We start from the raw sequence: 22,974 nt of genomic DNA, 5'->3' as shown, positions 1-22,974 counted from the left end.
TGCCACCATGCCCAGCTAATTTGTGTATTTTTAGTAGAGATGGGGTTTCACCACATTGGTCAGGCTGGTCTTGAACTCCTGACCTCAGGTGATCCACCCACCTCGGCCTCCTAAAGTGCTGGAATTACAGGCGTGAGCCACCGCGCCCAGCCGCAGGAGTTATTTTTTAAAAGAGCAGGTGCAAAGACCCTGGGGCAGAGAGCAGTTTGATTTGTCCATTCAGCAGAAAGAAGCCAGTGGGGCTAGAAAGGAGAGGTCGGGGAGAAGTGGGCAGGGGCCAGAGCTCACAGGCCCAGGCAGCCCTGTCGAGAAGTTTGCATTTTATCCTGTGAGCCATGAGCAGCCAGGGAAGGTGCGACAGGTGAGCACAGGACTGGCACTAAGGCGAGGTGAGTGCCTGGCACTTGTACAGCCTGGGAGTGAGCACCCCCTTCAGTCTCCACCTGCACGAGGCACGGTGCCCTCCCCTGCCCAGTGCTGGGATCTGATCTGTGTTTTAGGAAGATGCCTCCGGCTGCCCTGGGAAGAATGGAGGATGGGGGCAGGGAAGAGGGAGGCAGGAGACCCCTCAGGCTGCCTTGCAGTCCCCAGGAGAGGTGAAGCAGGCAGCACATCCCCCTGCCGAAACCGGAGCCCTTTCTGAGCCTCTGAGTCATGACTTTGAGCTGATGGCCGGGGTTCCTCCACGGAGGGCAAGGACAAACAGACCCTTTCAAGGTCACAGCGATACAGCTGCCCCCATGGCGTTTGGCTTCCTCCCGGCGCATCTGCAGGCTGTGGCTGTCTCACTTGCACTCTCGTTTTAAATAAATGATACCAGAAGTCTATATCTGGATAGGACTTGAAGGCTCATTTCCTCAAGAAGTGAAAAAATGACCGCAGAGAGCAAAGAGCAGGGCGAGATTAGAGACCTGCTCGAGCCAGAGCCGCGTCCCCACCTCCCTGCACCCACCTTTGCTGGTGACCTAGTCTGACCTGGGGCTGGGGGGTGACTGAAGGCACAGTGGCCCGTGGCAGGTCGTTCCCCTCCACGTGTTAGCGCTCAATTTTCTCTATTGTCATTTCGTTTATTCTGCAACTTAGGCTGGGCATAGTGGCTCCCACCTATAACCCCAGCACTTTGAGAAGCCAAGACGGGGATCACCTGAGTTCAGGAGTTCAAGACCAGCCCGGCCAACATGGTGAAATTCCATCTCTACTAAAAATACAAAAAATTAGCCGGGCGTGGTGCGGGCGCCTGTAACCTCAGCTTCTGCAGAGGCTGAGGAGGAGACTCGCTTGAACCCGGGAGGCAGAGGTCGCAGTGAGCCGAGATTGCGCCATTGCACTCCAGCCTGAGTGACGAGCAAAACTGGGGAAAAAACAAAACAAAAAACTAATAGGAATACCTTTTTACCCAATTACAAGATCCCTTAACAAGGGGCTTTCAGGCACATCCCCAGCAGACTGAAATCTTACAATGGCCCTGTCTACCCATTTTATTCATGGGGAAACCGAGGTTCCAAACGGACTTGCTCACGGAAAAAGTGAGCCAGTGAGTGGAAGATCTGGCACTCAAACATGCCAGTTGTCCAGCCCAAAACGTCCAGCTCCAGGCTCTCGTTTAAAGCCCTGATTGAATCCCCCACTGACGGGGAACTGCAACTTCATCTCCCTCACCTCTGTACCCCACGGTGTGGGCAGATACAAGAGGACGCAAATAGTCACTCCCTGAGACCAGCCCGCTGCTGCTCCTCTCCCTGGGGATGATTTGGTGGTGGAATTGGGTGGATTATTCAGAGACAGCTATTATCTGACTCGGGTCTTGGGCTGCCACCAACACATCAGAGGCTCACTGGGTCCAGGGAAGAAATTGTTTCTGCAGAAGTGGCCACAGAAGGCTTTTCTGCCCGTTTGTTGACCAAGCAAATTGTAAAGACTTTGCTAACTTCAGCGGAGTTGAGTTTTCACTCTGCCATAGCCACCCCTGTTCAAAGAAACTCCCATTGTTCATGCCAGCCACCGTACAAATCATTATGCAAGAATGAGCAGCCGGCAGCCTTGACGTAAATATTGACCTGATTCTTCCTCCTCCTCTAGATCTGCGAGTAAAGAGGGACGAGGGAAAAGAAACAAAGCCACAGACGACGCAACTTCAGACTCCTGCATACCAAAAGAAGCACCAGATCAGCCAAAACAGAAGATGGGTCCCCCGAGCCTCGTGCTGTGCTTGCTGTCCGCAACGGTGTTCTCCCTGCTGGGCGGAAGCTCGGCCTTCCTGTCGCACCACCGCCTGAAAGGCAGGTTTCAGAGGGACCGCAGGAACATCCGCCCCAACATCATCCTGGTGCTGACGGACGACCAGGACGTGGAGCTGGGTAAGCCTCAGGGCCCCAGGGTGGCACCTCGGCCTCTTGGCGCAGGGTCCCTGGGTTAGGCTGAGGCTCCTGAGGCGAGGCGGTGGTGTTGATTCGTAGTGGTCATTTTTGAGTTCGTTGAAACCAAGACATGGCACCCACACGTGTTTGGGGTCACAACTGGGTCCTCAAGGTTAGGGGTCTCTACCCTCCTCCAGTTGCAGAACCATTCCTGGATTTCTCCAAAGAGTTAAAGAGAACAGGCTGGGTGCGGTGGCTCACGCCCGTAATCCCAGCACTTTGGGAGGCCGAGGCGGGTAGATCACCGGAAGTCAGGAGTTTGAGACCAGCCTGGCCAACGTGGTGAAACCCTGTCTTTACTAAAACTACAGAAATGAGCCAGGCATGGTGGCACACGCCTGTAACCCCAGCTACTGAGGAGACTGAGGCACAAGAATCTCTAGAATCCGGGAGAAAGAGGTTGTGGTGAGTGGAGATCACTCCACGACACTCCAGCCTGGGTGACAGTGTGAGACTCTGTCTCAAAAAAAAAAAAAAAAAAAAAAAAGGATGAGACATGAGCCTGGAACCAGATTTTGGAGGCTCTTGTGGGTTGTGGCAAAGACTGCCAATCATTGATCCCATGAAAGGTGGTCCCTCGGCCTCCATCCATTCTCAAAGGATAACAGCACGTTGTTGGTGGCAACAAATGTAAAGGTTGACTAGGTTAGCCTTGACAACCTGAATTTGTCTTTTGGCTACCAGCAAAAGGTAATTTACATAAAACCAAGTTGTTCCTTGCAATGCTTTGTATTAATGATCACAAGTATAGATTTTTTCCTCCGGGAGCTTCTCAGTGCAAGAAGAATTTGTAGCCAGGAAGCAGTCAGAGCCCAGAGCTTTTATTGACCATATGACACATAGGATACCTATCTCCTGGCAGCATTTAGAATGAGGTAGATTTGATAACTATGGGGAGTCTGCAGACTGTGGCCAGAAAGGTGTGTTTTGTTTCTTGCAGAATTTTGCAGAGAGGTCTGGCAGGCAGCACCTGGACCTCAGAGCTTCTTGATCTGACGTTGTGTAGCCCCCACACTGTTTCGGTTGTAGTCATGCCTAGAATTTCCGATGCCCTGCACGTTCGTTCATTCATCCAGCAGATGTTTATTACGCATTTGTTCCATTCAGTGCACTGTGTCAGGAGCCAGAGAACTGGGGGAGGCTCATTCCAGGTGGGGAGAACAGGAAATTCAAAGATACTGAGATAGAAATGAGCTCGGTGGTTTGGAGCCAAAAACAAAAAGTGCCAGGGAGCCGGAGTGGAGGGAGTGGGGCCATGATGGAGAGAGATGAGGCTGAGGAGCCAACTTGGCCCGGGTCGCACCAGGCCTTGTGGCCATGGTGGAGGCTTTGAGTTTGATTCTTGGTAAAATAGACATGGATGAGGGGGCCTTAAGAAGAGGAAGGCAAGGCCGGGCGCGGTGGCTCAAGCCTGTAATCCCAGCACTTTGGGAGGCCGAGACGGGCGGATCACGAGGTCAAGAGATCGAGACCATCCTGGCTAACATGGTGAAACCCTGTCTCTACTAAAAAAAAAAATACAAAAAACTAGCCGGGTGAGGTGGCGGGCACCTGTAGTCCCAGCTACTCGGGAGGCTGAGGCAGGAGAATGGCGTAAACCCAGGAGGCGGAGCTTGCAGTGAGCTGAGATCCGGCCACTGCACTCCAGCCTGGGCGACAGAGTGAGACTCCGTCTCAAAAAAAAAGAAGAGGAAGGCCGTGACCTCAGTTAGGTTCCAACAGGATCCCCCCAGCTCTTTTGATGAAATTAAATTGCAGGGGTAAGGGCAGAAACAGGACACCCATTCAGAGGCCAATGTCGTGATAGGGCAGTGATGATGGAAGCTCAGACCTGGGCGCGGAGACCCGATCCCACCTGATGTATGTTTGGGAAATAAACAAATCAATGGGTTAGGTATGCGGGTTAAGGAAAAGAGACATTTCAAGGGCAACTCCTAGTTTGGGGCCCGAATCAACAGGTGAGTGACTGAATACCCACTCTTAGGAACAACACATTTTTGCAACATGATCCAGCTAAGTCTCATGTCTGAATCTCACTGAATTTTGCCTGTGACTTGTGAATAAAACCAGCAGTGTATCCAGATAAAAAGAAACCAACTGCATATGCAGATGTAAGGAAACCAACAGTGTATGCACATACAAGGAAAGGAGCCACGGATATGAAGTAGACACAGGAGCAAGGAGAACAAAGAAAGCCGCGGCTGACTTAAAATACAGAGATTTCTTCTCTCCATTTGACAGATGGAAAAACTGAGGCAGAGATAAGCCACTTGTCCAAGTTTGCACAGCTGGAATGTGATTAAACATGATTTGAGCTGGGTGCAGTGGCTCACATCCCAGCACTTTGCGAGCCTGAGGAGGTAGGATCACTTAAGGCCAGGAGTTCGAGACCAGCCTGGGCAACATAGTAAGACCCCATCTTAACAAAAAATATAAAAATCAGCCAAGGATGGTGGCACATACCTGTAGTAGCAGCTAGTGGGAGGCTGAGGTGAAGGGATCACTTGAGCTCAAGAGGTCAAGGCTGCAGTGAGCCTAGGTCACACCACTTCTCTAGCTTGGGCAATAGAACAAAACCCCATCTCAGAAAAAAAGAGAAAAACAAGATTTGAACCCAGAACACGTGATCTTAGCCACTGCTCTGTTTAGTCAGATTCCTGGGGTGGATATTGAGTTGTTTTCAGATTGGTAGTGTGTGCGTTTGTTAGTTTTTCACTGTTACAGATATTGTTGCTGGAAATTTTAACAGGCATCTTTGCGCAGGCAAGGGAGTGCTTCTGAAGGATAAATTCTAGGAGGTGGATGCCGTGGGTTTAGAGCCCCTGGTGTTCAGTGGCCTGTGTCAGCTCTTGCCCAATAGCATTACACAGCATAGATCAGGGCCTGCAAGTCTTGCCCTCTGCAAACAAGCCAGACCTCTTCTACCAGCAGCATTGGGTTTCGAAGGAGACTGAGCCTCCTTCAGGAGGTGAGGGATGGGAAGGTGGTTGTGGGAGGAGCATGATGGGCTTTTTATAAACCACTAGACAGACCCAGATCAATAATGCATGTCCCAAAAAAGCCCAATACATTATCTCACAGTCTGCTACAACTGGCATGCAGCGGGTGGTCCTAAAAAATTTATCATTTGCTATTTTCTGCTCATCCGTGCAGCAGTTCTGACAGCCCTCTGGACTGGAGACTTCTCAACTGAGATAATTCCAGGATTCTTTCCAGTCCCAGGACAGAGAACAGACGTCCATCCTCATTAGGGTCCTGTTGGGAGGACTGGTGCCAGATACACAAGATGAGGGACTTGTTCTGTTTCCTAATTGCAAGGCTCGGGGGTCGGAACTGTACCACGTATATTCGATTTTCCTTTCCCTGCACGCATTTGATTCCCTGAGCTGTCTTTTGAAATTGTCAAATGCCCAGGGGAACTGCTTCCAGGGCCATACTAGTTTGTAAGTGGCCTAAATTATCATTACATGTTTAGAGTAGTTGGGGACATCCCTGTGTCTCGGTGACCCTCAGAGACCAGCGGACTTCTGCTGGCCTTCCGCTCCAAAAGAATAAGAGGGAAGCACGTGGAGGTGAAGGTCTCGTTTGCAGACGTCCTTTGTTCAGGGAGGCTGTAGAATCTGTGGGCTCTGCCAGGGTTTACTGGTTTAATTTGATCTAAACCTCTGGGGAGCCGCTGGGGCTCTGACAGGCTCTGAGACACCAAGAGGATTAAGAAATGATTCTGGCCTGGAGCAAGAGAATTTTTGCAGCATCCCAGTTCTGATGTATGACTTGAGAATTTCTTTAACTGGACTTATTTTTGATGCTTAAATATTATTTTAAAAGAAACCTCCAAATTCTGACTGTAAAGGAAAAACACAATACACATTGCGTTCGGTAAAGGATCACTGCAAAACCAAACACAGTGAAAACCAAGTAGTGTTTTTAAATGTCAGCAAGATGCTGCCTCCCACAAAGCCGGTGTGGCTCTGCTGTAATGAGGGCGATGGGCAGTTTCAGAAGCAGTGTTAAAGGTGAAGTAGCACCTGCCAGACTTTCTTCTTGACCTGATCAGCAGGATAGAGGCTAGAAAAGAGAAGAACTTTCTCAAGCTTTTGATGTGAGAGCCCCACTTACATGGGCACCACTTGGTGGTGGCCCTTGTGTCAGAGGGTTAAGGATACAGCCAGACTCCAAACCCCAGAATATCGGGGTGGATTCCCTAGTGCTCATTTTCCTGAGTGTTCACACCAGGCAGAGATGGTTGCCTTTTAGGGGCCCCTCAGATGGTCAGATTTGAAGTGTGCCCCGCGAGACTACATGCAGTGTTTGCATTTCTTTTTTTGTGTTTTGTTTTTTTTTTCTTTTTGAGACAGAGTCTCACTCTGTCACCCAGGCTGGAGTACAGTGGCGCGATCTCGGCTCACTGCAACCTCCGCCTCCTGGGTTCACGTGATTCTCCTGCCTCAGCCTCCCAAGTAGCTAGAATTACAGGTGCCTGCTACCATGCCCAGCTAATTTTTGTATTTTTAGTAGAGACGGGGTTTCGCCATGTTGGCCAGGTTGGCCTCGAACTCCTGACATCAGGCAATCCGCCGTCTTGGCCTCCCAAGATGCTGGGATCACAGGTGTGAGCTACCACGCCTGGCCTGATGTTTGCATTTCAAAAGAATTCTTTGCCTTTCAGAACATCTTTATTTGTTTATATTTTTTGAGACAAGGTTTCGCTCTGTCACCCAGGCTGGAATGCAGTGGCGTGATCACTGCTTACTGCAGCCTCAACCTCCCGAGCTTAAGCAATCCTCTTACCTCAGCCCCCGAAGTAGCTGGGACTACAGGTGCACACCATCACATCACACCCAGCTAATTTTGGGAGTTTTTTTTTTTTTTCTCTCTTTTTTTTAGAGATGGGCTTTTGCCATGTTGCTCAGGCTGGTTGCAAACTCGTGAGCTCAAGCAATCCGCCCCCATGGGCCTCCCAAAGTGCTGGAATTACAGGTGTGAGCTGCTGCCCCCAACCTTTCAGAACATCTTTAAAGGAAAATACTCTGAGCAAAGTTGCAAGGGTAAGAGGCTGTCTCATTAGCCACTGGATTCAAATCCTCACTCTACCATTGACTGTGTGCCCTTGGGAAAGACTTGCCCTCTCTGTGCCTCAGTTTACTCATCTATAAAGTGGAGATGATGATCCGTCTCCCTGGCATTCTTGTGAGGACTGAATACCTGGCATCTGTCATGTGTGACTGTTTGCTCTCACTTGGGTTGTTAAAGCCATCGTCTGTTAGAGTACCCTGGGCCAATTCCACGTGTTGTTTGTCTATAGCAAGCTTTACATATCAAAATGACATTAAAATCTAAGTGTCTCATGGCACTGAACAGCAACATTATGTTAGAGTCTCCTCTGGCTGACAGTGGGGTGAGTGCCGCCCACACTCATGCAGGTGAGCCGGCGCCCACTCTGCCAGGTATGTGTGAGCCTGGCATGGCGACATACCCCATAATTTGAGTGGCAGTTGTCCATCAAGTTTGCCATGGGTTCTTCTGCTGTTACTGCCTCTGCCGATGAACAGAGTTGCACCATCATGGCTTGCAAAAAGCAACTGAGTGGTGGTTTTGGGTCCTGCAAAAGTACCAGGGGAACCAGCATTCCACTGGATGTTAAAAATGCCTGTGTCACAACCACTCTTTGTCAGCCTAGATTCTCTCAGTTACGAGTGATGTAAACTCAAGCAGGATTGAGGAAACAAAAAGGGGACTTTATTGGACTCATATAAGTAAGTCCAAGTATACACTGAGCTTCAGGTGCAGTTGGATCCAGAAGCTTTGTCTCTGGATGGCCTCTGTTCCTCCATCTCTCCCTGATCTCAGCTTTCCTCCGAGTCGGCTTCACTCTCAGGCCAGCTCTCCAGGCAGCGTTCCTGGCATTGCTAGACCCACATGAACACCATACAGGTGCAAACCATCCCTGTGGAAAGAGCTTCTCTCACCTAGAAGACGGTCCCCAAATTGAGTCTTTTTGGTCTGACACTGTCTGGGACTTCTGGTCAGCCAGATTCAGGGGAATGGAAAACAGTGGTTGGCCGGATGGAGTCATGTGCGCATTCCTGGAGCCAGGACTGAAGCCAACCCCACTTGAACCACGAGGACTGGGATTGGGATAGAGCAAGTTCCCTAAAGGAAAATTCAGAAGCCGGCGCCAGAAGAAGGCAGGTAGCTGGTGTGCAGTCCATTTAGAGAGATGCTTGTGACACCCTCACGTGGCACTCTCTGAAGCAGCTGCTCAAACTGGACCAGACTCATTCATTTAGCAGATGTTTCCTGAGCACCTACTGTGTGCCAAAGGAGATCCAATAGCAAACAAACTAAACAGAGCTTACATTCTTAATATAAGAGTTAACAAGACACATCAAATCTATAGTACACGAGAGAGCAGAAAGTGAGGAGGAGAATAAAGCCAGGAGGGGAAGCTAGGAGGGACGATCAACCAGAAGAAAGGTGGAGAAAAGAATCGCTGGGATTTTCTATAGGGTAGTCTCATTGGGAAGGGGAAATCTGAGCAAAGGAGGTAAGGAAACCAGTCAAGGGGGTTCCCTGGGGAAGAGCACTCCAGGCATAAGGAACAGTGTGTGCAAAGGCCCTGAGGCAGATACTGTGCCAGGAGGCTCAGAACAGCAAAGAGGCCAGAGCAGTGTGCACAAGGACAGCAGGAAGAGTGAGCGGTAATGGGGAGGTGGTGGTTGGATGGACCGTGCAGGGCATGAGCCTTTGAATGGGAGGAGGATTTTGGCTTTCTGAGTGAGATGGACACAATAGAGGACATTGAGCAGAGGAGGAACACCACCTGATTTGTGTCTTCCAAGGACGCCTCTAGAAGAGTGGACTGAATAGGTGTAATGAGAGCAGGGTGTCCAGTAAGGAGTCTACTGCAACAGTCCACGTGTGAGATGAGCCCAGTGAGGAGTCTGTTGCAATGGTCCAGGCATGAGATGATGGCGGCTCAGACCAGAGTGAGGAAAGTAGTAAGTGCTGATCATAGTTCAAAGGTAGAGCTGATACAAGTGCTGCTGATGGAACTGATGTGGGATGGGAAAGAAGAGTTGAGAATGACTCCAAGGTTGTGGCCTGAAAAACCATGAGAATGGATTTTCTGTGTATACAGATGGGGAAAGCCATGGTTAGAAGCTCTGGGCCGGGTGCGGTGGCTCAAGCCTGTGATCCCAGCACTTTGGGAGGCCGAGATGTGTGGATCACAAGGTCAGGAGATCGAGACCATCCTGGCCAACATAGTGAAACCCCATCTCTACTAAAAATACAAAAATTAGTGGGGCCTGTTGGCAGGCGCCTGTAGTCCCAGCTACTCGGGAGGCTGAGGCAGGAGATTTGCTTGAACCCGGGAGGCGGAGGTTGCAGTGAGCTGAGATCGCACCACTGCACTCCAGCCTGGCAACAGAATGAGACTCCGTTTCAATCGATAAATCAATAAACCAATCAGTAAGTAAAGAAAGCTCCGTTCTGGACCTGGGAAGTTGCAGGTGCCTGTGAAAAGCCAACAGGAACTGTCCAGTAGGCAGCCACATCAGTCAGACGTTGACGAGAGAGGCCCAGGCCTGGGTGGGCTTAGAGTAGGGGGAGGGTGGGGATCGTATACAAACTGTGTGCTTATTTGTGCTTCGCTGAATCTGAGACTCTTCCCAGATCCTGAAAGTTTCAGGGATCCAGCCTGGAGACCTGTCCTGTGGGAGAGGCAGGCTTTTGAAAGAGAGGCGTAGCAGAGGTCTGGCCGGCCTCCTGTTCTCCACTTTCCATCTGTGAACACGAGGAAACCACACCCTGTGCCACTGACTGATATCCAGGAGATCAATTCCAAATCGCAGGCTCAAGTACTCTCTGTAGGGGCCAAATGGCTGGAAGCCCAGGACAACATGCCCAGATTCCAGATGCCAGATCGGTGCTAACTTCCAGCTCAGCTTCTCTGAGATCCCACCTCCTGGCCTTCCTGCCACTGATCACTAGAGGAGGAAAAACACGTGGATGCAGGTTATCTCAGAAAGAAGAGAGGCTCATTTGGACCCACACTGGTGTTCAGCTTGCCAAGCACATTCCTGTAAGATGATTTTTTTTTCAATTCAGCAACATTTGAGAGATCACTTGAGTTCTGGAAGTTAAGTGTATCAGGATTAGATTTGGCTGCATGTAAAAGCAAACATAAAATAACACGGCTTAAACAAGACAGAATGATGCAGATGTCTGGAGGTAGGCAGTCTAGGACTGGCTTGGTGGCTTCAAGGTTATCAGGGACCCAAGCTCCTCCTCTGCCTTTCTGTTCCATCATACTTAGTGCGTAGCTTCCATCTGCAAAGTCACCTTGTGGTTAGAACAGCTGCTGGAGCTCCAGCTGTCACAGCCACATTCTAGGCAGCAAGAAAAAGGAAGCAGAGGCAGAAGGGCAGGATACAGAAAAAAGAACCCACTTCAGAAGTCACATGCAACACGAATAGATCTTATTTACTTAGCCACTTGATCTCAGCAAGAATTATAAAGCACATGCAAATTTGAATCATTCAAAGGCGGTTTAAGTGTTTTTTGCTAAAGTGTGAGCAAGTGTGAGGAAACTACTAGGGCTAATGCAGTGTGCCCCAGGCTAATTAGCATCAGTGGGACAAGAGGTTACTGGAACCCAGAGGCACAGAGGGTCACCTCACAAGAGCTGTCACCCTCTGTTGGCACCACAGGGAGGAAGGTGGAGGAATCTGTCTGCCAACCTCACTTTCTTCTTTCGCTATTCTCCTGCCAGGGGCCCTTGTCAGTCAAATCCAACCCAGAGCCCAGAGAGTGAAGGGGCTTGTTGAACCAGCACCTCCAGGCCAGTGCCCTGGGGTGGAGAACTGGACAGAGGGCAGGGCTGGAAGGCCACAGGCAGACTCCTGGCACATCTTTGGCCATAAGGGAATCTGGGAAATGTTTCCTCGATGGGTGCATTGAAAATAAAGTCAGGGCCTGATCAGAGGAAGAAGGGGAAAGAGATACTGGTGGGCAACTGAGGGTCTCAGCCACACCAGAGATCAGGAGCAAGTGTCCCAGCGAGGACAGCTCCTCCAGCAGTGGGAGGCGTGGCTGTGCGGCCGAACACCGGGGAGACCTGTGTCATGAGGAGATGTTTAGATGTTCACATGGAAACCCGAGGCAGAAGCACGGCACATACAAGAGCCCTGTGACAGCAACAGGTTTGCCAGGACCTTGGAGGAGGGCAGCAGGACCTGGGAATGAAGGGGAGGAGGATGGGGAAGGGGGCAGAGAGCAGACAGGGGAGACCCGGTGGTCCCCTGCAGGCTGTGCAGCAGGGTCTGGATTTGATTGCAAGCCCGATGGAAGGACCCCGGAATGTTCTGAGCTGATCAGCTGTGCGTGCGTGTTCTCAGAGGTACACCCCAGCTGTGGGTGCAGAGGGTGGCCCAGGGACAAGAGCGGAAGCAGGGAGATCAGGTGGTGGTTGCAGCGGTCCAGGTGGGAGATGCTGGTGGCACGGAGCAGGACGGGGCGCTGCAGAGCGAGAGGGGTGGGTGGATTCCGGCGCTGCTTGGAAGGTCGGCAGGGTTTGCTTGATGGATCGTGAGTGGGCGGGTGAGGGAATAGGAATCGGGGATGACTCCTAGGTTTTTGGCTGAGCCGTTGGGCAGATGGTGGTGCCATTTACAGAGATGGGAAGGCGGGGGCAGGAGGAACAGATTGGGAGAGGTGGGGAAGGGTGGACATTAAGCTGCTTTGCAAACGTCACCCACCAGGCCTGTGGCTGGGGGGCAGCTCTGCGTAGCCTCTTCTGAAAAGTGGGGAAAATACCCTGGAAGCCCTGCCCCACTGAATAAATATCCCCTCCCAGGGATGGTGATTGTAGCCTTTCGAGTTAGAGGAATATTTCTGGGTGGAGCTTCTCTGAGAGGAAATGACCAATCATTGCAGAGCCCCATCAATTACACCCAAGCCCTGCCCTTTCCCGTGTGTGCCCTGCCCTTTCCCATGTGTGCTCTGCCACCTCTCTGCTGTGGTTGACAATTACCGTAGCAGAATTTTCTCCCAGGAACTTCTACAACCAGAGGCAGCAGAAAGCAATGGAGAAAAAATTAACTGCATGGTCTCTCTGACAACTCGATGCTTATTAATAGAATCTCAGTCCTGCCTCTTCGACATCTGCTTAATTGATTTTGGGTTTAGGAACTGATTTGGAGGCTTGGCTTTTCATAGCTGAAACCAGCAATAACATTTGACTTTATTTTGTGATGTCCAAGAGTCAGGAATGGCTCACCTTTGCACCATCAAAAGAAAAACAGCCTCCTCTGAGCAACAGGTCCCCGGAATCCAGTGTCATTATTCTGGATTGAGTTACAGGCACAGCAAGAGTTGCCACCGGCAGCAGTGAACACATTACTAGGTGAAAAATAAGAGATTCCCTTGCCCAAGTGTGGCTGCCGATTTCTGCTGTTTGTGCCCCAGGCTTTTCTCTCCCCTTTGCTAGAGACAGAGCTATTCTGGGGCAGTTGGTGAGGTCTGAGGGGCCCAGCCTGCTGCAGCCCTTTCGCACATGTTGCCTTGGGCATGGTAGGGAGCTCACAAGCTGATCCTACAGCATTGCAGACATTCCAGGGACACTTGAGGGCCAGGAGAGGGCTGCTGAATGAATTCCAGCCTGTTAGGTGGACACCAGTAGCCAGAGGACAGTGCAGGACACAGGTTCTTCCCCATCTGTGGCTCGACCTTATAGCCCTCTTCATCCCCTGCCTGTCCAGGTCAAGGCTCTGTTCCAACCTGTACCTGACCCCGCAGCCTCTCGGGAAGCCTCCCCACTGAATGCCTGTTCTCTGCAGGTCTCTGGGCCCCAGTAGACTATTACCTTTGCAGATTTATTTAGCTGCTCCCTTCACTTGGAATTGAATCAGCTAAGGGTTGCAAACTCCATGCCCACCGGGCCAGGGAGGTACTGGCAAGGAGGAAGCAGACATGGTAGGGGCCGTGGAAGACTGGAGGAGGACCTTCTCAAGTGGGCCTTCGCTACTCGGGTCCAGCCCACTGTGGGCCCATCAAAGCCAGATCTTTACATTTTTCAAGCAAAGCCAGAAAGCTGAATTGATGTGAAATCTCACAATTTAAGAAAAAGGCCATTCAATTTTTAAAATCCTTTCCTTTTGGGCAGACCTAAATCAAACACACATGCAGACAAGATTTAGTCTAGAGGGACTCTGTTTTTTAACTCCGTGTGAGACGATACTTGTTGAAAAGCTGACATGCGGCCAGGCACAGTGGCTCACTCCTGTAATCCCAGCACTTTGGGAGGCCAAGGCAGGTGGATCACTTAAGGCCAGGAGTTCAAGAATAGCCTGGTTGACATGATGAAACACTGTCTCTACTAAAGATACAAAAAATTAGACAGGCATGGTGGTGGGAGCCTGTAATCCCAGCTACTTGGGAGGCTGAGACAGGAGAATCACTTGAACCCAGGACGCAGAGGTTGCAGTGAACTGAAATCATGCCATTGCACTCCAGCCTAGGTGACAAGAGAGAAACTCTGTCTCAAATAAATAGATAAAGCTGACATGCATTAAGTGCTTTCTGTATGTCAAGCATTGAACTGAAAGCCATATATATATATATACATATATATAATTTTTTTTTTCTCAAAACTCAGAACAACCCTGAGAAGGAGGCACTGTTATTCTCCCTGCTTTGCAGATGGGGAAACTGAGGTGCAGGGTGGCTAAATCATTTGCACAAGGTGCCTGATTAACAGGAAGTAGCAAAAATCAAGATTTGGACCACTCACCCCAAAGGCACCATCTGTAGCCCGCGTGTCCCCTAAGAATGTTTACTCTTCATTTACTCACACAGAAGCACCGGGAAGAGCAGCAAAAGGCAAGAAGGAAGGGGATGGCATGATTCTAATCAGCACAGTCCCGAGAAAGCCTTGCTGAGAAGGTGATATTTGCAGAGACCTGAAGGCAATGAGGGACTTAGTCTGGGCTGAGGAGTGGCAGGTGCAAAGGTCCTGAGGGAGGAACATGCTCAGTGTGTTCGAGGAACAACAAAGAGGTCAACATGACTGGAGCAGAGGAAGCTTGAGAGAGAGAGAGAGAGAGTGGTAGGAGTTGTAGTTGGAGCGAGTGAGTGTCCAGATCACTGAGGACCTTGTAGAACAGAGGGAGGACTTTGGTTTTTACCCTGAGTGAGGCAGGCGGTCACTGGAAGACAAAGGGCAAACGAATATGATGATCTCACTGACTGTTTTAAAAGGAGTCCTGGCCAGGCAGGCACGGTGGCTCATTCCTGTTATCCCAACACTTTGGGAGGCCAAGGCAGGAGGATCACTTGAGCCCAGGAGTTCAAGACCAGCCCGCACAACGTGGTGAAGCCCCATCTCTACAAAAAATACAAAAATTAGCTGAGTGTGGTAGGGTGTACCTGTAGTTCCAGCTACTCGGGAGGTGGAGGTGGGAGGATCACCTGACCCTGGGGAGGTCGAGGCTACAGTGAGCTGTGATCACACTACTGCATTCCAGCCTGGGCAGCAGAGTGAGACCCTGTCTCAAAAGAAACAAAGGCCTCTGGGCACCAAATGGAGAATAGAAGAACAGCTTAGGAGCCTACTGCAATAGTCCAGGCAGAGAAACCAGTGATTCGAATGAATTTAAGTCAATGTCCTGAGTTTACTGACTCTGCCTTTTTCTCCCTGCCCCATTCTTCCTTCCGCTGCTTTCCCTGGGAGGCCCTGCCATCACAGACTCTAATGATATGTCTGTAATTTTAAGAAACTAGTCATAGGGAGGATCATCTCATTAGTTCTACATCAAAATCACCCAAGTTGGGGGCTACAGGGATTTGTCTAGGAAGGGTGTGGGGTGCCCCTGCTCCCAGCTGAACCAGGCCTCCAGCAGATATGAGCCACCTAAGCCTCAGGAATGGCCAAAAAAAAAAAAGGAGGGGGGGCGGCTGGGGTCATGTTTTAAATCCTGAAACTCCCTGGCACCTTGCTAAGTCCCCATAGATAGTGTTTGCTCTGACTTAGACCTTTAGAACTAAGAGCAAATTCATTCAGCATTTCCTATGACACTGGCAATGTCATCATCTGTGGCAGGTCAGCAAAACATTGATTTTATCACTGATGGACTTACTGGATGGTGCATCAAAATATATATATATATATATACGTATATATATATGTATATATATATATACGTATATATATATATATATATGTATATATATATATAACTCGCACCTTAATTCTCTAACTCAACGTAGTTAACTTGGATTGAGATTAAAGGGTTTTTTCTTAAATCACGTTAAATAAAAATATCAAATGATAGCACAGGGGTACACAGGCCCCCAAAAAGCCACCTTGAATGGGGAGGCAGTTCAGGAGTGTCATGGGAGAAACCGCATTCTGGCCATTGGGTGGTTTGGGCCCCCAAATTTAAATCCCAACCGATGGGGGTGGGGGTGAGGCCTCTCCGGCCCATCGGAGTCACAGAGGTGTCAGAGTGAGCTCACCCTCTGCCCGGTGTAGTGGGAAAGTTTGGTCATGGAAAGAAACCGGGTCTGTTTTTGTCTGCATGTCCCCAGGTTTATGTTGGACGGAAGAAGTTGAGGTTGGCTGGCCCGGCTGTATTGAAAAGCTTGAAAACTGGCCTTTTCATTTCTGTGTGGCCGTGTCGTTCAGGTCCTTCCCTCCCATCGGAGCTGTCCTTCTGCATTAGGGCCGGGGCTGGGCAAGGCGATTAGATCATATGTTTTTTTGTGTTAGAGATGTGGGTTTACACAGCCTCGTCGCTATAGCAGCTTTAATAAAGCAGGTTACTGTCCCCGAGGGGAGGCTTAGCACATAACACTGCCCAGGCACAGATGCTGCTGTCATTCCGGAGCACTGTTGTCCTTTACTCGTGGATTGACACAGCGCTCCTCCGCCAGCTGATTTGGGAAGGGTGAGTGCTGGCCAGGAGCACCCCACAGCTCGCTTCCTCTGGAATGAGGAGGAAGGAGATTTAAGCATTTCAAGACCCTGGATCTGAGCCCATTAAAAACAAGAAATGTCTCTGGAGGCTGTTCACTGTTTGCCAAGGCAGCACTGGGGGCTGTGGACTGCAGGTGATTTCATCAGGTGATGGCCTGCCCTGCGCTTCGTTCCAGGAGAAGGGTCTGACCAGTCGGATGGGTGGCCAGCTTTTGTCCTTTCTGCAGGTTCTGGAGACCGAGAGAGGCCGAGCTGTCACTACCAGCTGCTTCGTCCTTTCTCCTTAGCGTTTGGGACCAGAGAGCAATGGATCGATTCCACTTGGGGTGCCCTGGACTCATGCATTTAAGAAACATTTATGAGCACCCGCTGCGTGCCAGGCACTGTTCTAGGTTTTGGGGCTAGAACTGTGGAGCCATCAGAAGTCACAGGGGACAAAAGACGGGATCAGTAGATAAATACGTAAAAGTATATCGTGTGTTAGATGATGAGTGCAGGGTTGAAAATGTCAGGCAAGGAAAGGAGTAGAAAATATTGGGGGCCAGGGAAGGCTCCACGGAGAAAGGAACTCTAAAGACAAGAAGGGGGTGAGAGCACCACTGGAGGGCTCTAGGGGAGAGGTGTTCCAGGCAGAAGGAACAGCAGGGCGAAGGCTCTGGGATGGGAGCTCGCCTGGTCAGTCTGCAGACAGAGGGGAGGCCCCTGCGGCTGCAGAGAGTGGGCGGAGAGGGGGATGGGGTTAGGGAGGGAGGGAATTGGGTCCCACCACTCTCTGTGGATGGCCTGAAGGAGGCTCCTCTGAGTGAGCAGGAGCCCCGGAGAGTGTCAGGAGAGGAGACTCTGGCTGCACCATGGGGAATAAGTGACTGGAGTCCAATCAGGAAGCAATTGGCCTGATTTCAGGGAGAGAGGATGATCGCCTGGCCCACAGGGGAGGTGGCAAGGGTCTGACCGTGGATGCTTACATTGAACAGAGAGCAACAGGCTTTGCTGATAGATTGGATGTGGGAACTGAAAGATGGGAGGAACCGTAGCCGAGATGATTGCCCGAGTACCCAGAGGAAAGGGGAATGGCTTTGGGAGGAGCTGGAGGGACGGTGACATCAGGGCTCGGCTGTGGGTGTGGCACTCGAGGTCTAATCGACAGCCAGATGACATCAGCGGATGTCAGGGTTGTACCAAGCCACATATCAAGGGATGTCAGGTCCCGGTTGTACCAAGCCAGTGATTGCTAAATTCTAATCATTCCCTCACAATTTTCATCATATATCTGTATGCCACTTGTACTATTACTTACTTTTTAAAAATTGGCTGTAATTGTTTGTTGTTGTTTTTAAAAGAAGGATTTCTACTACCCTAAAGGAAAAGCTGAGGTTACTTGCCCTAAATAGAAGGAAACTAACTCACGCAATTAACCTAAGTCAGTGCCACCCCCTGCCTGGAGCTCCAAGCGGCCTTTCACACCACCAGTGTCCCTGGTGTTTGGTGATGTGACTCTGTGCCGCCCCACCACTGGTGTGCCTGATGAAGTCACCACTAGGTGGCCCCCTTCTGGGTCACCAAGGGACCATTCTGAGCTTAACTGAAGCCAAGAGGGGACCAGGAGCATTGGGACCTCGCTGTACTTCCTCAGGACACTGTTACCACCTCCCGTGTGACAGCAACGTTTTGTGAATGTGAAACTCAGCACCCCACCTCTCCTGGGTTTGAGTCTTCTCTGCCTGCCCAGCTGTGCAGCCTTAGCCAGTCATTCAGCTCCCAGGTTCAGTTCCCTCTTCTGTAAAATGGGCCATTGGCAGAATTAAGTGATGAGTGTCTTCAGCCCTGCCATAAGCATTCCGCCAGTGATAGTCGCCACTATTAAGTATAATGATTATTGTTGGCATAGAAGACTGCCCTCTTCCCCAGGAATAAGTTGGAGCGCTCTCAGTTCCCTAGGTATACCAGAAGGTTGCAACACCCAAGCGTTCAGGGGTCAGGCAGGTAATGAGAGTGGGTTCAGGTGGCGTAAGACTGTAGGGAGTGCAGGGGAGTGTGGCAAACTGGAGAGCAGATATTCTGTGTGATGCTATTAATATCAAATTTTTAAAATCCACTCTATAAGACACCAACACACAGATCTGTGGACATCAACTGGTTTGGACTCCTGAGATATGAAAACCCAAGAGTGTAAGATAGTATTCGATGTGTTATTGTAGCTGCTGTCTGTTGAGCACATGATGTGCCAGGCACTGTGCTAGGCAGTGAACAAAGTAGGCTGAGTCCCTGCCCTTGTGGAGTGCTCTGCTGAAGGCAGCAACACACAAATAAGTGAAATCAAAATGACTTATGTTTGAGGACAGTAACTGCTATGGAGAGACACGGAGTGGGGAAGCAGAGTGGAGAGTGCTATGGGTTGGGGGAGGCAGTTTCAATACAGGCCAGGGAAGGGCCTCTCCAAGAAGATGGTGTCTGATCAATACTTTGAAGAAGACAGAGGTAGCCCTGTGACTGGAGGAGTGGGAGCATCCTAGGCTGGGGGTACGGCTGAGGCAGAGACCAGGAGGTGGGAGGGCAGCCAGTGTGCAATCCTGGGACCTCAAGGGCAAGACCTTGGTGCCTTGATTGGTGGTAAAAATTGAAAGTAGAAGCAGCTGATTGGTGAGCAGAGGGCCCTCCCCAGATCCCCAGGAGGCTGTGGTGGGTCTAATGTGTGTTTTCAGGTCTCTAGGGGGTTGCTAGGTGAGTGGGATCACAGCCTTCACATGCCTGGTAGACCCTGTTTTGGTTTCCCACTGCTGTCCTAACAAATCACAAACTGAGTGGCTTAAAACAACAGAAATGTACTCTCTCAACAGTTCTGGAGGCCGGAAGTCCGAAATCAAAGTGTTAGCATGGCTGTGCTTCCTCAGAAGGCTCTAGGGGAGAGCCCTTCGTTGCCTCTTCCAGCCCTGGGACCCTAGGAGTTCCTTGTTCCTTGGCTTGTATGTGCATCCCTCCAGTCTCTGCCTCCCTTTGAATGTGGCCTTCCCCTCTGTGCCTGTGCGTCTTCTCCACTTTGTGTCCTATGTGGACACTTGTCACTGGATTTAGAGCCCACCTGGGGAATCCAGAACAAATCTCACCTCAGTATCCTCAATTTAATTACGTCTGCAAAGACCCCCTGTATTAAGTCTGTCTTTATGCTGCTGATAAAGACATACCTGAGACTGGGTAATTTAGAAAGAAAAAGAGGTTTAATGGACTCAGTTCCATGTGACTGGGGAGGCCTCAGGATCATGGCAGAAGGTGAAAGGCACATCTTACATGGTGGCAAGCAAGAGAGAATGAGAACCAAGCAGAAGGGAAAACCTTTATAAAACCATCAGATCTCGTGAGACTTACTCACTACCAAGAGAACAGTATGGGGAAAACCACCCCCATGATTCAATCGTCTCCCATCAGATCGCTCTCACAACACGTGGGAATTATGGGGGCCACAATTCAAGATGAGATTTGGGTGGGGACACAGACAAACCATATCACCGTCTTTCCAAATATGGTCATGTTCACAGCCTCCAGAAATTAGGACATGGTCTTATCTTTAGGGGACGGGGGCACCATTCAACCTGCTGCACACCTTAAGAACTGCAAGGAAAAGGGGAAAATCCAGGGATGGCCATAGAAGGAAGAGAGAGGATTTCCATGGAATGTTTCCATCAAATCACTAAAGGTCTGGGCACCAACCACAGCATACAATTGAGCATGCACTTGTCACACCTATGTTGAGTACACACTGTGTGTCACACGGCAGCAGTGCTGAGGATTCAGCACTGAGTGGAGCACACGGCCTTTGCCCTCCTGTGACTGTGGCCTGCACACAGTAGGGCTCCCACACACGTTCATTTGCTTCCTTCCTTCCTTCTTTCCTTTCTTCCTAAGTGTCTTGCTCTGCTTACAGCTTGGTTGAGGAACAAGAGCAGGCATGGCCAGACAACGTGGTTCATGACTGTAATCCCAGCACTTTGGGAGGCAGAGGCAGGCAGATCACTTGAGGTGAGGAGTTCAAGACCAGCCTGGCCAACATGGCGAAACCTTGTCTCTACTAAAAATACAGAAATTAGCCAGGTATGGGGGCTACTTGGGAGGCTGAGGAAAGAGAATCTCTTGAATCTGAGAAGCAGAGATTGCAGTGAGCTGAGATCATACCACTTCACTCCAGCCTGGGCAACAGAGCAAGACGCTGTCTCAAAAAAAAAAAGAAAAGAAAAGAAGAGCAGGCATGACTGAAACCTCAAAGCCTGGGGTATGATCAGTACTCAGGACACATGCTGCAAGAGTGCTCAGGACACACGCTGCAAGAGTGCTCAGGACACACGCTGCAAGAGTGCTCAGAGCTCTCAATCCCCGGCGGCCAGGGTGGTGCCAGAGGCTCCTTACGAGAGGTGTACTAGGCTGATGGGTTGGATTTGGGCTGAGGGTTGATGGGTTCCAGGCTCGAAGAAACATGTGGACAAGAGGCCAGCAGGGTCTGTGGCTGATGGCAGGGCACCCCAGCCAGGGAATACTCAGGGAGAAGGTTTGCCACCAGGTTGGCATGACCAGATCAATAAGAGCAAACAATTCTTGGGAAGGTTCCAAAGAAAACAAAGTATAATCTTCCCTCAATTTACATGGTGGTTGGTTTCGGAAAGAAAAAACAAAACAAAAACAATGTTCTGTTTAAAATTTGTAGAACAGTTTGATTCCAGTCTCAGGTCATTTATAAACAGGTTTTTACCTGCCCTGCGGGTAGAGATGCAATTACAGTACAGGACAGTGACAGTACAGGCGCTTACAGTCACGCACCTCCAGCACCATTGCAAAATCCTCCAGACTCCAGACCTGGACCGCAGGAGTGTCCAGGCAGACTCAGGACCCAGGGTCCTCCCTGATGGTGCCGGTCGGTCCCACCGTGCAGCAGTGGCCCCGTCCACAAATGCCACCAGTGGCCCCTGCCCCATAAGTCTGCAGAATGTGCCCGCTCCAGACCTAGGGATGCCACGGTGAGAGTCCCCCCAGTGCCGGTGCCCCCCGGGTCTCCTGCCCTGCGCCTCACTTCCACCTTCACCTTGCAGGTTCCATGCAGGTGATGAACAAGACCCGGCGCATCATGGAGCAGGGCGGGGCGCACTTCATCAACGCTTTCGTGACCACGCCTATGTGCTGCCCCTCGCGCTCCTCCATCCTCACCGGCAAGTACGTCCATAACCACAACACCTACACCAACAACGAGAACTGCTCCTCGCCCTCCTGGCAGGCGCAGCACGAGAGCCGCACCTTCGCCGTGTACCTCAATAGCACTGGCTACCGGACAGGTGAGCAGGGACGGGGGTGGGTGCAGGAAGGGAGAGACAGCCGAGGCGGGCATCCCTGGGTGTGGTCCGTGCGCCACTGTGGTACCCGAGATGATTGTGGATAGCCCCTAGAGCAACTCTCTTATAATTTCAGAGTTGTGCATTTATTTCTGTGTGTATTAGAGAAATATAGATGTATTTGCCTACAGTAGTGATGCAAAGTGACCTTGTCAAAGGAATTTGAGTTCCCCCCCAAAAAAGTGAGTCTTTTCAAAATATGAATTATAGTGCAGAGAGGCCACAAGGTGCCCGTGCATGAGTTTGCATCCTCTGTTAATTGTTATTAAGCACATCAGGGACTGTTGTGTTGACTTCAAACCATCAGCTTGGAAGAAGGTTCCAAAATATGGGGGTGGGGGATGGGAATTCGTGGAGGGCAACAGATATGGGGCTGTGTGGTCACTCTCTACATGGCGGTAACCAAGGTGGTGCAGAAGCTGACGTGGTGGTTGACTGTCCACACACCCGGTAAGTGTCGTCCTCGGTGGAGGGTGACCTGGTTCCTGTTTGCTTATCCTGCAGGAGGTCTTTGGTGGGCTCTGAAGGCTCACCTACCAGGCTGGTTGTCTGAGGTAGAGATGCAATTACAGTATAGTCACTTACCTCCAGCCCTATTGCAAAACCCTTCAGACTCAATTAATTTAACTTGCTTTAATTAAAAATAAATAAATACTCCCCACCTTGGGTAAGAAGCTGCGGCAGTTGTGAAATCAGATACTGTGGTTCAGATGTTGCAACCCCAGGAAGTTGCATCCAAGTGACAAGGGGTTTGTTTGGGTGGGAGTGCCGCAAGGGAAGGATGGATGCCTCCTTCAGCCCTGTTCACAGCCCTGAACCTGCAGCCCTCGAGGCGGGGCAGCTACCTCTCAGATACACATTGTGGGCTGGCAGGGATGCTTTGGGGTGGGGAGCAAGCCAGTAAGGTGTGTCTTCTTACAGCCTCATCCCACAGCCAGAATCACCTAGAAAGTATGTTCTGCTGAGAACTAGGAAGGCCTCATTCCTATACCTTGTTCCTGTATATCGTGCGTGCCATTGTGCAAAATCAACCACCTGTTGGTTCCCCTGAGCCTCTGCAGAAAGCCACATGTGTCAGAGGTTACCATGCCTAGATGGTTGGAGGGCCTGGATATTGCTAGCAGAAGCAGGGCAGGCAGGCCCGCAGCAGAGCAGTGGGCCCTTATTGAAGATGCACCTGCAACTTGGGTCCAGAAAGTACAGCCAT

General features: G+C 50.5%; 1 protein-coding gene across 9 annotated transcripts in view; it reads left to right on the top strand.

Moving 5' to 3' along the window:
* SULF2 (sulfatase 2) overlaps positions 1-22,974 on the top strand; it is a 130,207-nt gene that overhangs the window by 25,758 nt on the left and 81,475 nt on the right. For all 9 annotated transcript variants that reach the window (XM_074005509.1, XM_065523271.1, XM_015429947.3 and 6 more), the window contains 2 exons: positions 2,080-2,357; positions 21,471-21,710. In XM_074005509.1, coding sequence (XP_073861610.1) covers positions 2,183-2,357; positions 21,471-21,710 — 415 coding nt within the window. In that variant the 5' untranslated portion in view covers positions 2,080-2,182. The remainder of the gene's footprint in view (positions 1-2,079; positions 2,358-21,470; positions 21,711-22,974) is intronic.

Source organism: Macaca fascicularis, chromosome 10 (assembly GCF_037993035.2).
Source record: "Macaca fascicularis isolate 582-1 chromosome 10, T2T-MFA8v1.1".
NCBI lineage: Eukaryota > Metazoa > Chordata > Mammalia > Primates > Cercopithecidae > Macaca > Macaca fascicularis.
This window is presented reverse-complemented; position numbering and strand designations above follow the sequence as displayed.